Source organism: Nuphar pumila, chromosome 15 (genome assembly GCF_984573655.1).
Source record: "Nuphar pumila chromosome 15, dmNupPumi1.hap1.1, whole genome shotgun sequence".
NCBI lineage: Eukaryota > Viridiplantae > Streptophyta > Magnoliopsida > Nymphaeales > Nymphaeaceae > Nuphar > Nuphar pumila.
Genome location: NC_143263.1, coordinates 80,492,565 through 80,507,098, shown reverse-complemented (window position 1 = coordinate 80,507,098; position 14,534 = coordinate 80,492,565). Strand labels below are relative to the sequence as shown.

Below are 14,534 nucleotides of genomic sequence, written 5' to 3'. Positions count from 1 at the left end.
TGACTGCCTTAGAACACATATGAGCATGCTATAATCACATATTCAGTTTTTTGACTGCCTAAGAACACATATGAGCATGTTATAATCACATATTCAGTTTTTTGACTGCCTTAGCACACATATGAGCATGATAGAGTCACATATATAACTTTTTGCCTGCCTTAGAGCACATATGAGCATGATAGAATCACATATAGAGTTTTTTATTGCCTTAAAGCACATATGAGCATGCTATAATAACATATAGAGTTTTTTTATTGCCTTAGAGCACATATGAGCATGCTATAAGCACATATAAATTTTTTTGCCTGCCTTAGAGCACATATGAGCATGCTATAATCACATATTCAGTTTTTTGACTGCCTAAGAACACATATGAGCATGATAGAATCACATATAAAGTTTTTTTGACTGCCTTAGAACACATATGAGCATGCTATAATCACATATTCAGTTTTTTGACTGCCTAAGAACACATATGAGCATGTTATAATCACATATTCAGTTTTTTGACTGCCTTAGCACACATATGAGCATGATAGAATCACATATATAACTTTTTGCCTGCCTTAGAACATATATCATTTATGATAGAATCACATATAAATTTGTTTGCTTTGCCTGCCTTAGAGCACATATGAGCATGCTATAATCACATATTCAATTTTTTGACTGCCTTAGCACACATATGAGCATGATAGAATCACATATATAACTTTTTGCTTGCCTTAGAACATATATCATTTATGAGAGAATCACATATAAATTTTTTTGCTTTGCCTGCCTTAGAGCACATATGAGCATGCTATAATCACATATTCAATTTTTTGACTGTCTTAGCACACATACGAGCACGATCGAATCACATATATAGCTTTTTGTCTACTTTAAAGCACATCTGAGCATGATAGAATCACATATAGAGTTTTTCGAGCTGCCTTAGAACACATATGAACATGCTATAATCACATATTCAATTTTTTGACTGCCTTAGCACACATATGAGCATGATAGAATCACATATATAACTTTTTGTCTGCCTTAGAGCACATATGAACATGATAAAATCACATATAGAGTTTTTTTATTGCCTTAGAACACACATGAGCACATGATAGAATCACATATAGTGTGTAATTTATTTCATTATATTTTGTTTATGAATACTGATTGTTCTTTTCTTGTGTAGGCTGCTAGCGATAATCAGCGTAGCGGAGCTGAAGGGACAGATAAAGACAATGAACAAGAAGACACACAAAATCTTGGCGATGATTAGAGAACTGTGTTGAAGAAGTTCTATTTTTTTATGTTTCCTAATTGTAATTGTTGAATTGTAAATAATTAAATTTGTTAATTTTAAGGTGGAACGATTAATTGTTGTAGTTTTTTTATATGGAATTTTTTGTGTGGTTTATTTTTTATTTACAGGAAATATAAATTGTACATGAAATATAAATTGTATCGTTCTCGGTATTTAATTTTCAAATAAATTTTTTTAATTTTTTTTCGTGTTTGCGACGGATTAACGACGGAACCATCCGTCGCTATTCATATAAATCTAGCGACGGCCTAGCGACAGACGTAAATCCGTCCCCAAGCCGTGGTCACCGTTTAGTACCGGCAGATTGACGACGAAATACAACGCTCGTTAGTCCATCGCACTTAGCGACGGACCTGGCGACAGATTTATTCAGTCGCCAGTTAGCGTCGAAAAATTCGCGACGTAAGCATACCGTCGCCTCGTCGTCGCTAACAGGCGTAGCGACGGAATGTGATCGTCGCTAATCTACTGCTTTGTTGTAATGCATTCAGTGTAAAGGCAAGTAGGAAACAACTTTACCAAAACACAAACAAACAAAATAAATTTAATGCTATATGAGAGAGAAAAAGTCTCTCTCTCTCTCTAAAAAGATGCCTTGGTGAAGCCAGAATTGGTTTCTTTTTCTCTTTCCAGGCCTTTCGTCTTCGGTATATTGAGAGTTCGCACGGATTCCTTGATTAAAGAGGACCAATAACTCAGCACAGTTCAACTGCCGAGTCAACCCTTGTAGAAGATACCAAAGCATGCATAAGATGGAAGAAGGGGACCTAGACTTTGTGTTGGTTCCTTGTGGCCTGTTGTTGATGGCACTCTACCACGCCTGGCTCCTCTACAGGATTGTCCACTGCCCCAGGCAAACTGTCGTAGGCCTCAATTCCCTCAATAGACAACTCTGGGTGGACACCATGATGTCTGTAAGCTCTCTCTCTCTCTAAACCACATGTTGGAGCCAACATCCATCAAGACCAGTTATATCAATCATTTCTAGGATAATAATTTTGTGAGGGAGTTTACATGAAAAACTAGGTTTTGACCGTATATGAGTTTTTTCCCTAGACGCATGTGGCTGCAGAAAATAGAATTGCTCAGACTGAACTGAAACAGCTCCAGCGTCAAAAAAATCTTTTGACAAATTTATATAAACACACCTAACTTTTGGCTTAATTACAAACAAACAACCAACGTTTGAGCTATTACATTTAACCGCCTGATATTTGATGTTATATATCAGATTGGCGCTCTAGACCGCCGCCGTTGGTTAACTGGACATTAGTTTATGAAAGAAAAAGACGAGTTTGCGCTGTGAGTGGTAGGGGTAGAAACACCAATATTTTTCACTGCAGTTGGAAAAACTGAATAGAAATTTCACTTGTTCTTCCCTGTTCTAAGTTCTCCAATCACCAATCTTCCCCTCTCAGACAGACTCGGGAATCCGAAAGAAAAATGTTGCCCACATCTTGATTCTTACTCTCTTCTTTTCTGGACTGCAAGGGCAATCATCCAAAACGATTCCTAATTTTTTTTTTGGCTTCTTTCTCTCCCATTTAATTCTGATTTTTTTCTTTTGGCTTTCAAAATCTAGGGTTCAGGCAAAAAAGGGAAAAAGAAATTGGTGATTGTCATCAAACATGCTCTCTGGATGACCACTCCACCACAATAGTTTTTTTTTCTTCTCTTTGATTGCTCTTCGAGGTGTGGTTTTGTGTTCGGGGCGAACACTCACTCTTTTAATGGGACGGGCAATATGCTGCCCCCCCTCTTTTTCATAAAGGGCAGCTACTACCCCTAGTGGGGCAGAACACTGGATTTGCTTTCTTGCTCTCGTCTAGGATCCAAGGAACTCCCACATACATTTGGTGGCTGCAGATTCGACACATGTCAAAAGTCTAGACCCGACACGTAAGCATTCTCATGAATCCGGTTCTGCTGGGTCCAGGATCCAGTGAAGAACGGGGTCCTGGCGGTCCAGACGATCCGCAACAACATCATGGCCTCCACACTGCTGGCATCCACAGCCATCACTCTGAGCTCGCTCATCGGCATCCTGGTCCGGACCGGGTCCGACCCCTCGATTCCACTGGTGATCGGCAACCGGACGGCGACCGCGATCTCGGTCAAGTACTTCACCGTGCTGCTGTGCTTCCTCCTCGCTTTCCTCTGCAACGTGCAGTCCATCCGGTACTATGGCCATGTTAGCTTCTTGATATCGACGCAGCCAGCGGCGCCAGAGGGCGAGGTCTCGGCGGAGTATGTGGGGAGGGCGCTGAACCGGGGCAGCTACTTCTGGTCGCTGGGACTGAGGGCCTTCTACCTGTCGTTCCCGTTGATGCTGTGGACGTTCGGGCCCATACCAATGCTGGCGTGCAGCTGCGTGCTGGTGTGCCTCCTCTTTTTCCTTGACTCCACCACCGACTTCTCTCGGTGGTTCTGCTGCTTAGCCAAAGTGGGGAGGTCCAGTTCCTCCAATGTTACAGTTCAAGTATGACGTATGAGAGAGAGAGAGAGATGCCATAAAAACCTTATATTTGCGAATGTCTTCTTAATGGGGTTTCCTTCTGAGTCAAATAATAGAGATGCTTCTGTGTGGATCCAATAAAAAAAAAGAGACATGCTTCTGTGGTGATGGTTGTGTGGAGAGAGAGAGAGAGAGAGAGAGAGAGAGAGAGAGAGAGAGAGAGAGAGAGAGGGGTCAACCAAGACTCTGATAGTTGAATTCCCTTTTTCAGAATAGAAAAAACAGTTAAATTTCTGACCAGTGGGTTTTTCATTGTTTTTTCTTCTGGGCCAAAAGATGAAACAATGAATTGCCTCTGTGTAAAGCCTGATTGCTTCTGCTTTGGGCTGGGCCCAGCTGTAACTAGGTCCATCTTGACATGAAGGACACCTAAAAGGTCCAGACCCAACATCCAGACCCAACAGTGTTGAGAGGAATGTGAATCCTTGTTGGAATGTAGGGTGTGGTTCCAGATGCAGATCTGTATTCTCAAGTGTAAACTTATTGGTCAAAGTGCCTTTAAAATTGAACTTAAGGGACTACACATACCCCTTCTTGGGGTGGAACCATGCCCAACAGTCCAAGTGATAGGTAATATATGAAATCAAAACATGGCCTCACCTAATACACAGTATGTGGAGTAGGCATACTTCCCATAATTCTGGTTCTGACCTTGAATAACCCTTATTCTAAGTCTCGTTGGCCAAGACGGCCCTTCATCCTCTTCTAAATCCAGGTTCCATCAAGAAAGCACAAACAAAACTTCGTTCAATTCCCAGTAAGTGGGGGCTATTTGACAGGCTAATCTGTCAGCCTGTGAGAAGAATATATACTTTGTTAAAAGTAAGAATCTTAAAAGGAAGCGCCGTTTTGTTTTAATGACTTCAAATATCAATGAAGAGATTCATCTTTCCATAAAGAGAAAAGGACACAAAAACAGAGGCTTGAATCAACAGACAAAGAGTAGAGTTCAGTTCCTATCTCCCCCCTCCCCCCGCCACACACACACATCTTGGTCACTTTAATAAGTTCGCATAAAAGGAAGCACGGTTTGTTTTAATGACTTCAAATATCAATGAAGAGATTCATCTTTTCATAAAGAGAAAAGGACACAAAAGCAGAGGCTTGAATCAACAGACAGAAAGTAGAGTTCAGTTCCTATCAACCCCGACGCCCCCCCCCCCCCACACACACACATCTTCGTACCCCTCTTAAATCTTATGATGCAAGTTGTTTTGACCAATTTAACCCTATAGATGGATTCAACATGGTCAGTTTAATAAAGCAAGGGAGTAGCTAGGATTCATGTGAGGGGGGGGGGCAAACAGGGGTGCAGCAAAAAAAAAAAAAAGTTTGTGTGATAGTCGGGGGGGGGGGAGGGGGGGTTCGGGTGCAGCGCCCCCGATTTTTTGTTTTTGAGATAAAATAAAAAATGGCTACAATTATTAATAAAAATCTATTTCATATGGACTAATCAAACTATTTGCTGCAGTCAGGGCTGGGCTAGGACTGGGTTGGGCTACAAAAATGGATAAAAATCTATTTCATATGGAATCAGGTCTGGGCTTTTAAAAAAAAAAAAATTAACTGTTTCTGGATACAGCCCAGTCCTGCCCCCCCCCCAGCTACGCCTTTGTTAATAAGTTTACACATTATTTTAAAGAAAAAAATTTATGGCATTTTAAATCACATTTTGTGTTTTGTCAACCGTTGATCTTGAATTGCCAAAAAATGCTACAAACAAGCCGGATTTGGGTGATTTAAATGTTGATCTTCACTAAATGAATGTTATAAATCACATCTGTGGAGTCCGATCTGATAAAAAAACTTGCATCAATGAAATCCCAATTAGGGTATGAAGATAGGAATGACATAGGGGAGAAGTCAGTCCATCACACAATAGCAACAGAGTTCAGCACAAAGAGAAGCACCAGATCAGAAAAACATGTATTGCGAAATGCTCACTCACGGGTTGATTTTAAGATCCAAACTTCTTGTAGGTATTTTACAGGGAGTCACTATTTATTTTTATATTTATTGGAGAGGAAACCCCTGGTTCAGGTGGTGGGGCTCAAGAGAGAGGTGTGCTACATGAAGATACTTATTGCACACAAAAAACATTGGAGGCTAGAGAAAAAAGAGATCCGTAGTCTTACAGTGCTTGTGGTGGGAAAAGACAACACAAACAACAGCTAGAAAGCAAAAAAAAAAAAATTATTTGAACCAACGGATGGATGCCACACAGCATCTGAGAGATATCAGATGCCCCAGCACCATCTCCTGAAGGAACCAATACCGTTTTGAGTGAAAATGAATTCATTTAGAAAAGAGTAACAAAATAGTACAACTATCTGTTAGAAGCCATCCCTATTTCCATAAAAAATGGTGTAAAAGGCTGATTTCAGTTCGATGGATGTGTGGAAAGACACTAAAAGATAAGATTCGGAACGAGGAAATACGTAAGAAGGTAAGCGTTGCATCCATTGAAAATAAGATGAGTGAGAATCGTTTACGATGGTTTGGGCATATTCGGCGAAGGCCTAATGATGCTCCGGTTAGAAGGATGGAGAAATGGGAAAATATATTAGCTAAAAGAGGTCGGGGTAGGCCTAAGAAGACTTGGATGAAGATGATAAGAAAGGATATGAATGCTTTGAACCTCAGTGAGGACATGACATTGGATAAAAATGAGTGGAGGAGAAGGATTCGTGTGGAGGACCCAAAATGATTTTCTTTTTGGTTCATGTCGCCGACCCCAATTGTTTGGGATGAAGGTGTTGTTGTTGTTGTTGTTGTTGTTGTTGTTGTAAGTATATGCAAAATTATTGCTAAAACTTCGATGAAGCACTTTAGAGAGCAGAGCGAGCAGTAGCCGAGAAGCATGCGAAGATATACGGCCGAGTCATGGATCCCATGCATCTCCCTCTCCACCTCCTCCCTCCTTCCAAATGGGTGGATGTGTCGCATTCAATGATTGGAACAAGTACCTTGCAAGGTACACTGTTAAGCACTGGATCTCCTATTGAAGGTTTGTTTCACCCAATTTACACATGAAAATGAGGGTTTACTTATGAAACCCTCCATTTTCAAATGCAAGTGAAACAAACATGCCAACTTCAAATTTTCCTGTGGGGCCCACAGTCTTAATGGGTTTCTTTTTACGCTGACCATGTATTTACTATGAATATATCCATACACCACCCTCGCACCCAAGAATGGATTTACATATGCATTTTTTCACACATGCGATGGCCTTCCCATCATGGGATGCCTTTCCCATGCAGTCTTTTCTTATTCGTGGGAATGAAACAAACGACTTAGTGATTGGCATTATAGCTAACGAGGCTATTCATACCATATGATAATCTTTCCTTCTTCAACTTGATTGCAAAAGCTTTCAACTCAAAGGCATGAGATGTTAGTTATCTTGTGTGAATAAAATAGATTTAGGGTGCAGTGAGTTCAGTTGATCAGACAACTCCTTTAGTCTTTTCTTGTAGCAATGCCTGTTTCTTTTTTTAATTGGCAAGCTGGGGTTAGGCATACCTCACCAGATTACAAGACAATGACATCTTACAATTCATAAGGATCTGGAAATTTGTCTCTACAGATCGTATATGTTAATGGAATAACTGGTAAAAACTTCTTCTCATCATATATATTTGAGACAATGAGATCCATTGTCACCATTATTCTTTGATTTACTTTTCCAAAGGGCGATTAGTATATGGTTCTTGACTAAGATCAGACTTCCCAGCATGCACTCTTTCACTCATTTGTTGATTGTACCGATGATGGGGAATAATCTTTTTTTTTCTAGATTGGCAGACGCCAACCAGTTACACTATTTCATGTCGTGATAGAAAACAAAACAGGGAACCAATCAGGAGGTTTATCTTTAGAAATACAATCCTCCTAAAAGGTCACCAATCTTGCATGGCTACAAGCCATGTAATTAAGATCCTTTGGAACATAATTACACTTGAAACAAGAAAACTGATAAACAAGATCACGAAAACAATGAGGCAAGTGTTGAAGCAAATGTCTTTCATCTAAAGAAGGATTCATGGCAGCCACTAATTCCCACCGAGATGATCCTGCACCACTTTCAAATTTATGGGAATTAATGAGAATGTCTTTCCACAAATTCCATTCCCTATGGACAACCATTTTGGGTCTGGTCAAACATCCAAGATGAAAATTCCTACCCTCACGATCTCTAATTGTGAACCACTCACCAAATGTCCTGAACAATGATTTATATGTTTACTTTGATCCATCCCAACATAGGTGCACACCAACAATCAACATGAAACCAGTTCTGATATATAATATGCTTTGTGCCTCGGCTAATTCTAAGAACATGAACTCTCACCTCATTTAAAACTATAATGAGAATCTGGCTTGTAGAAGTGTGTGGATTTTCAAACAACAATGCACATTGAATTTTCCAAAATTTTTGAATCACCACTTGAAAAGTGACGTAAGAGTGGAGCAATGTGCAGCCCGGGTCTAAGAGATCAATTTGGATATGGTTTCAGTTTAAGCTTTTATTTATATTTGGATCTTTTTAATATAATAGATCCAAAGTAGACCTAGTGTTTCTTATGTTTCCCTATAAATACTCATTATAAGGTTTTTGAGAGAGAGGTTGATTGGATTATTGATTAATTTCTTTTATCAGTTGATTTACTTCATATTTTCTATTGCTTTCTTGTTCTTTTTCGTGTTTTGTTGGTAGGAGTAGGGAAACATAGAATTTCTTTATGATTCAAGATCTGGTTTGCATCTAGCCTTTCACCTCACTCTTCTTTGCATCGGTTTCAAGACAACGAAGGGCCCACCACTGGTTGGGCCCTATTAGGCGACCACCCACCGAACAAGTCTGACCAACAAGACCCCTTCCCACCAGCGGCAGCCCTATCTGGCAGCTCTGCTTCCCCCAATGCCCCACTGTTCTCCTCTCTCACCTGGTTGGCTATGATGAGGTTTGGCTGATAGAGAATTGACTTGCTGGTGATCGCTTGCCACCCCAGGCTAGTGGAAGACCCGACGACTTCCCAAGTACGGGGAGAGGGTGAGTTCCATCCAAGCCAAAACCCCCTCCACCCTTTTCACAAAGCCATCGAGGGTGAGAAAAATGGGTTTGAAACCGGTTCAATTTCAAACTGATTTCCCTCATATTCTCATTCTTCTTCTTATAAGGAACTAAGGGACCAAACTAGTTTCTCACCCAAACCCGATTCTGCCCACTTAGGACTCCCTCTTAACCATTGTTTGGACTCATTGTTTACCCAAATACCCCTCATTTTGACCCACTTTAACCCTAACCCTTATCCAAATGAACCTAACCTGTCCCAAGCCCCAAACCACTATACTTTAATCCACATCCAACCTAAAAACCTATAGACCCAAACCCAACTCAGGACCCAAACTTAACCTAGATCTTAACCTCATCAAAGTCATGTCAACCCAAAATTTACCCACGTGTCATAATCCAAATGTCCATACAAAATTGCAGAGCAATGGTTAGAGTAGTAGATTCATGCTGAGTATGGTAATGAATTGGATATTCTAGAGTTCACAGGCCGCCATGATCCAAATGCATTATTTGATTAATAGATTTAAGCAACAAAGCTGACCTTCAAGGAGAACTAGATCCCAGAAGTCCTCTTAGGCACTATTGCATTTTGCAAGGCTAGATGGTGGTGGATAAACATGCAATTCAATCATGAGAGCAAAATAATAAACAAAGATTCAGTATGGATTGAGATAAAGCAATTAATGTGGATCATGTTCACAAATCAACTACCCCTCACTTTTGGCTCAAACGATACTCACACACAAATAGATAATACCTGTTAGAGCCTACCCCAAATTAGCCTTTATTTAAATCCATTCAAGACCTATATTCTAAAGTCTCATATCCAAGTAAAGATGATTTAGATTCAAAATCTCTTTATGGGTCCAAACATATTTTAGCGAATTCACTTGAATCCACCTTAGGTCCCAAATATCCAACCTTAGACCCACTTGACCCAATCCAAGGTGACATTTCATAAACCCTATCCATACCCAAATATATTATGGATCCAATCCCTAATAATCCGATCCAAAACTATTCAAACTCCATCTTGCTCGGGATCAGATAAGTATGGGGCTTTCACAAACAGCTATGGATGAGGTTACTTCAGAGTGGACCCAAATTTTGTCTTAGCCATATACTCCAGATCCGTTTGACCTATTTTATTTTGAAGGCATCTCATGTAACTTTTGTTGGTTTGAAAATAATATTCTTAGTTTCAGTATGCATATTGGGGTAGATTCTGCTTGGTTCATTCAATTTATCGAGCAACATCAAGATCCAGTTGCATATTGTGGGCCCTTAACCCACAAGGTGAGATGGTATTAAAAAAATGCAAGCAAGATCCAGACTTGAGGACAAGTCTTTGCGACCCTGGGGAGAATGATGCAAGATCTTAGTAGAAGGCTTGGGTCTATAAGGATCCATGTAGATCAATTTTTAAACTTTAGATTTTTTTTGGATCTTTGTATTTGGATATTGCATCACTATACTTGAACTATATATTTAAGATAAGTGTTATCTTTTTAAAAGGTTACCAGATTAGGTATTTTACTTTATTTAGATTAATTAGGTAAAATCTCATCTATTTATAGATGAGGGATCTCTGTAGATGGACATTTGATTGAAAAATGAATTTAATTAATTTCTATTTTTTCTTCAATTTCGTGCTTTCCCTTAGATAATTTCATAGTTGGTTAGATAATCTCATAAATCTTGTGTAGTCAGTTGGTATCACAATGAGGGATCATCTCAATTTCATTCAAGAGATGATATTGTCAATTTCATCAATTACAAAGCATTCAATCTGAGAAGCACAATAAAAAACGCCATGTGACAGATAGATTATTCATGATCTCAACAAATGGCAAATATAAACAAAGAAATCATTATGATTGTGTGAGCTAGCGAAGAATGGTGTAGATCAAAGATGTGCAAAGATTTTCAAAGAATATATGCGACATTTGGGTTGGCAAAATAGCTACACTCGGAAGAGCCACAATAAAAGCAATACGCAAGAGGAAGACATAATTGAATCCATGGACATGGAAAGAAAATATCCCCCATCCAACAATTGTTCTAAAGTTTTTCATGAAAATCAGCCATCAACATTGTGTTAGAGGATGAAGATGAAATAGAGGACATAGAGCAACAATAGGTTTTATAGGACAAAGAGGGGCGTCAAGTCACCAATATATCCCTTTTTTCATCTCCTTGCTACACTCAGATGGTTTGAGGGGGAGGACACCCAAAAACACCAACAACTGTCCCTCCACCCAATGATGGTCCAACCACCATCTTCCCTCAGTTCAAGGGAGTAGGGCACCCAACAACTCTAGTTTTTTCCTCCACTCTTGTCCTGCCACCAGCATCATCAAACGACAATGCACTGCCACCGGCAGTGCTCACCTCTCCTCTCCAGTTGGTTGAGGGAGAAGGCGATCAACATCCCTCCTCCTAGTCTCTTCTTTTCTTGGTAGGGCAGGGGCTGGCCATAGGCACCGACCCATCTATCGACTGACTGCTAGGCAAAATGGGTCAATGGGGGCCTGACTGGTCAGTGGGAAGTCTCCAGTGGTTGCTTGCAGGGAGGCCTCCCAGCATTTCCAGTCAGGCAAAGAAGTTCACCAATGGGTTTACAATATAGGTGGAGTCCCACACGACAGGGATAGTGGGATACTTGGTCTTCCAAACCGGGTCAACTTTAGAACCAGGTTTCATGTCGGTTTAGATGCAAACTACCTGGTTCCATCGGGTTTGGCTTTGGTTCCTGCACAAAACCCACCAGTTCTAGGTGTTCTGGGCCCGAGTTTAATCTAGAACCCAAATGGATTAACTGCAGATCTTGTTCGATGTCCAAAACCTTTTGATTTTGGCTTAAATTCAATCCCGAACTTGTTTGAACCCTCTAGTCAACTTTTGGACCCAATTTTGACTCGAATCCATCTAAAGTTAATCAATTTGGGTGCAAGTATCATTCCAAATTCATCCATAACCACGCACACCTATCCACTACTTAAACAACCTTTGAAGTACCTATTTGATCCAAGTGAAACCATTTTGAATATGATAAATTATATTTGAATCAAAATGCCTTTATAGTTGGACTTTTTCACTTTGACTCATATATTGCAAGTGGATTCATTTAGTATTGTAATACACTAACCACTAGGGAGCAACATGGTCCATGTGCTCTCTTTATTTAGATCATTAACAAAATGGATCTTGTTGTCCTCAGTTTCTCTGGATTAATGCATCAATCCACACCCGTTAGAGATGGTGTCACATTCATGGTTTTTAAAAGTTGAATGAAATTGGAAGAAATGGAAGCATACCAGATTTGAGATTGTCTTTTTTTAACCCAAGAAGAATGATGCAGGAGCGGAGCAACGTGCAACCCAAGTCCAAAAGATCCATTTGGATATAGTTTCAGTTTAGGCTTTTATTTATGTTTGGATCTTTTTTTTTTAATGTAATGTATTTGTAGAAGCAAGGTAACATAAAATTTCTTTGAGATTCAGGCTCCAGTTTTCATCAAAAAGTAACTAACCAAGCACTCTTAAGTGGTCTCTGTCGAAAGCACTAGAATTCCCCACCACCAAGGAGATTATTCAAGAGGCTTGTCTGAATTTTTTTTCCTCTAAAAAAAACTGAACTACCTTGGCTTGGGAAACTTTGCAATAGATAAAAAGGTGATCACTAGTCCATTGCTTGTTACAAAGAGGACATTTACTCCCCATATTTGAATCAAGATATTGTAATCGATGTTGTGTGAGCAATCGATTAGTAATAGTCAATCTAGGTACATGTTGAAGTAAATGTATTTAAGAAAAGTGAATCGGTTACCTCGGACACTCACTTCATCCAACACTGCTTTGGAGGAGAATTCCATGTCTAATGTTCACTTCAACTCATCTAAGCCCAAAGCATCACATTGCACCGCATGAACTGTGTCAATGATGTGAGGATTTTCTTGAATCATACATGATTGCATATAACCTGAGGAGATAAGACACATCTATTAGTAATAGCAACCTCCAACATATGGTCAACCTTTACCTATTGGAGAGTCCTCATTTGAGCTTTAGAAAAGGAGCTCTCTATAATATCCAGCAAAGCAAAATGGCCCACCCAAGGCTCACACCAGTCAATACACCCACCATCTCCTACACACCAGATTGCTCCCTTTTGTAAAACCTGCATATATACTTTCCAATACTCCCTTCTATACCCATGAAGCACCTCGAAATAAACCACCACACCAAATAAAACAACCCGAACTGTATTTCACAACTATCAAATGAACCCGAGCATTTGCTAGTTTAGTAGCTACCATCGAAGCCAGTTTAGACAAGAGAGCTAAATTCGACTCTTGTACGCACCTAATACACAAACCACCCTCTTCACGTGGCTTGCATACATCATGCCATGCCAAAAGATGAGGATGTTTTTGCATCTGGTGAATCTAAAGAAAATTACAAAGCAGATTTTCAAATTTGGCCTCAGTGTTCTTGGGCAGTTTAAAAATCATACCAAGATCCCAGACTGCTAGAAATTTATGAGAATAATCTTTGATATAGCCTCCATAGAGAACCTATGGAGATATTAGTATTATCTTGAGCATCTATATCTGGATTATGAATTAACGAGAAGAGAATGCAATATAGTTTGTCTTCAATGTCCAAAAAGAGATGACTGGTCTCACTTGTAAAATCTTTGGAAGCAAGTTGAGAACTCTTTACTATGAGATAGCTAGGCTTATCTCTTCATAAATGCATCTCATGTGAAGCACGCTGAACAATTATGGAGGACAAGCTGAGAGATAGAGAAGGTGCCAAGTTGGTTTGGTAAATATCTTTCATTTGCAAATAGGGTCACCCTCATTCGTCATGTCTTCGCAAGCATCTCTTCCCGTCATTTATCAATTTCTGCCACTCCTAAGAAAGTTAAGAAAAAGACTAATAATTATTTTTAGATAACTCTTATGAAGTAGCAGCAGCCATTTTAGCAAGATGGCTCTAATACAGTGGGAAGCGAGTCACTTTACTCGTAAAATGGACCCTCTCCTCTGACATATGGTGTCACAGGATCTATGATGATCCTTGATGTCCAACTGAGATCCAGGTGAGAATGTGGACTAAGCCTGGCCGTTGGTTGGATGGCTAAGATTAAACATAAGATGGATCTTATCATACGTCAGATGATAGAATCTGTTCTCCTTTACCCGTGAAGCATGGTGGCCTTGGAATCGGAATCTTAGCTTAATGAATGAGAAGGCAGTTGAGGCTGATACAGTAGAGAGAACAGGAGAATAACCAATGTTGGATGTTTAGAACATGAGCAATAATGTTCTTTGGGAAATGCTTGATGGTAAGGCTCCCAGAACCAATCGGTCTTTTATTCAGCTTTTCAAATTCATATGGGATGATTTTGAGATAGATATGAAACAACTTAATTTTGAGTGAATTCTACACAAATGACAAATTAATTCAATATTTAAATAAGCCTACATAGACTTAGGTGAACTTTACTTGAAATATACACAGAATCATCACAAACGACTTGAGATATCTGAATAAAAGGGTGTTCAACAGAATTTTAGCAACTATTGATGTGCCTTCATACCAAAAAGAACA

General features: G+C 39.6%; 1 protein-coding gene across 1 annotated transcript; it reads left to right on the top strand.

Annotated features, from left to right (window-relative positions):
* Nucleotides 1-2,051: 2,051 nt before the first annotated feature.
* LOC149815735 (uncharacterized) lies at nt 2,052-3,843 on the top strand. Its single transcript, XM_089990026.1, has 2 exons — nt 2,052-2,235; nt 3,258-3,843. The coding sequence occupies exons 1-2, from the start codon at nt 2,065-2,067 to the stop codon at nt 3,804-3,806; spliced, it is 720 nt and encodes a 239-aa protein (XP_089846152.1). The 5' UTR covers nt 2,052-2,064; the 3' UTR covers nt 3,807-3,843.
* Nucleotides 3,844-14,534: the final 10,691 nt, after the last annotated feature.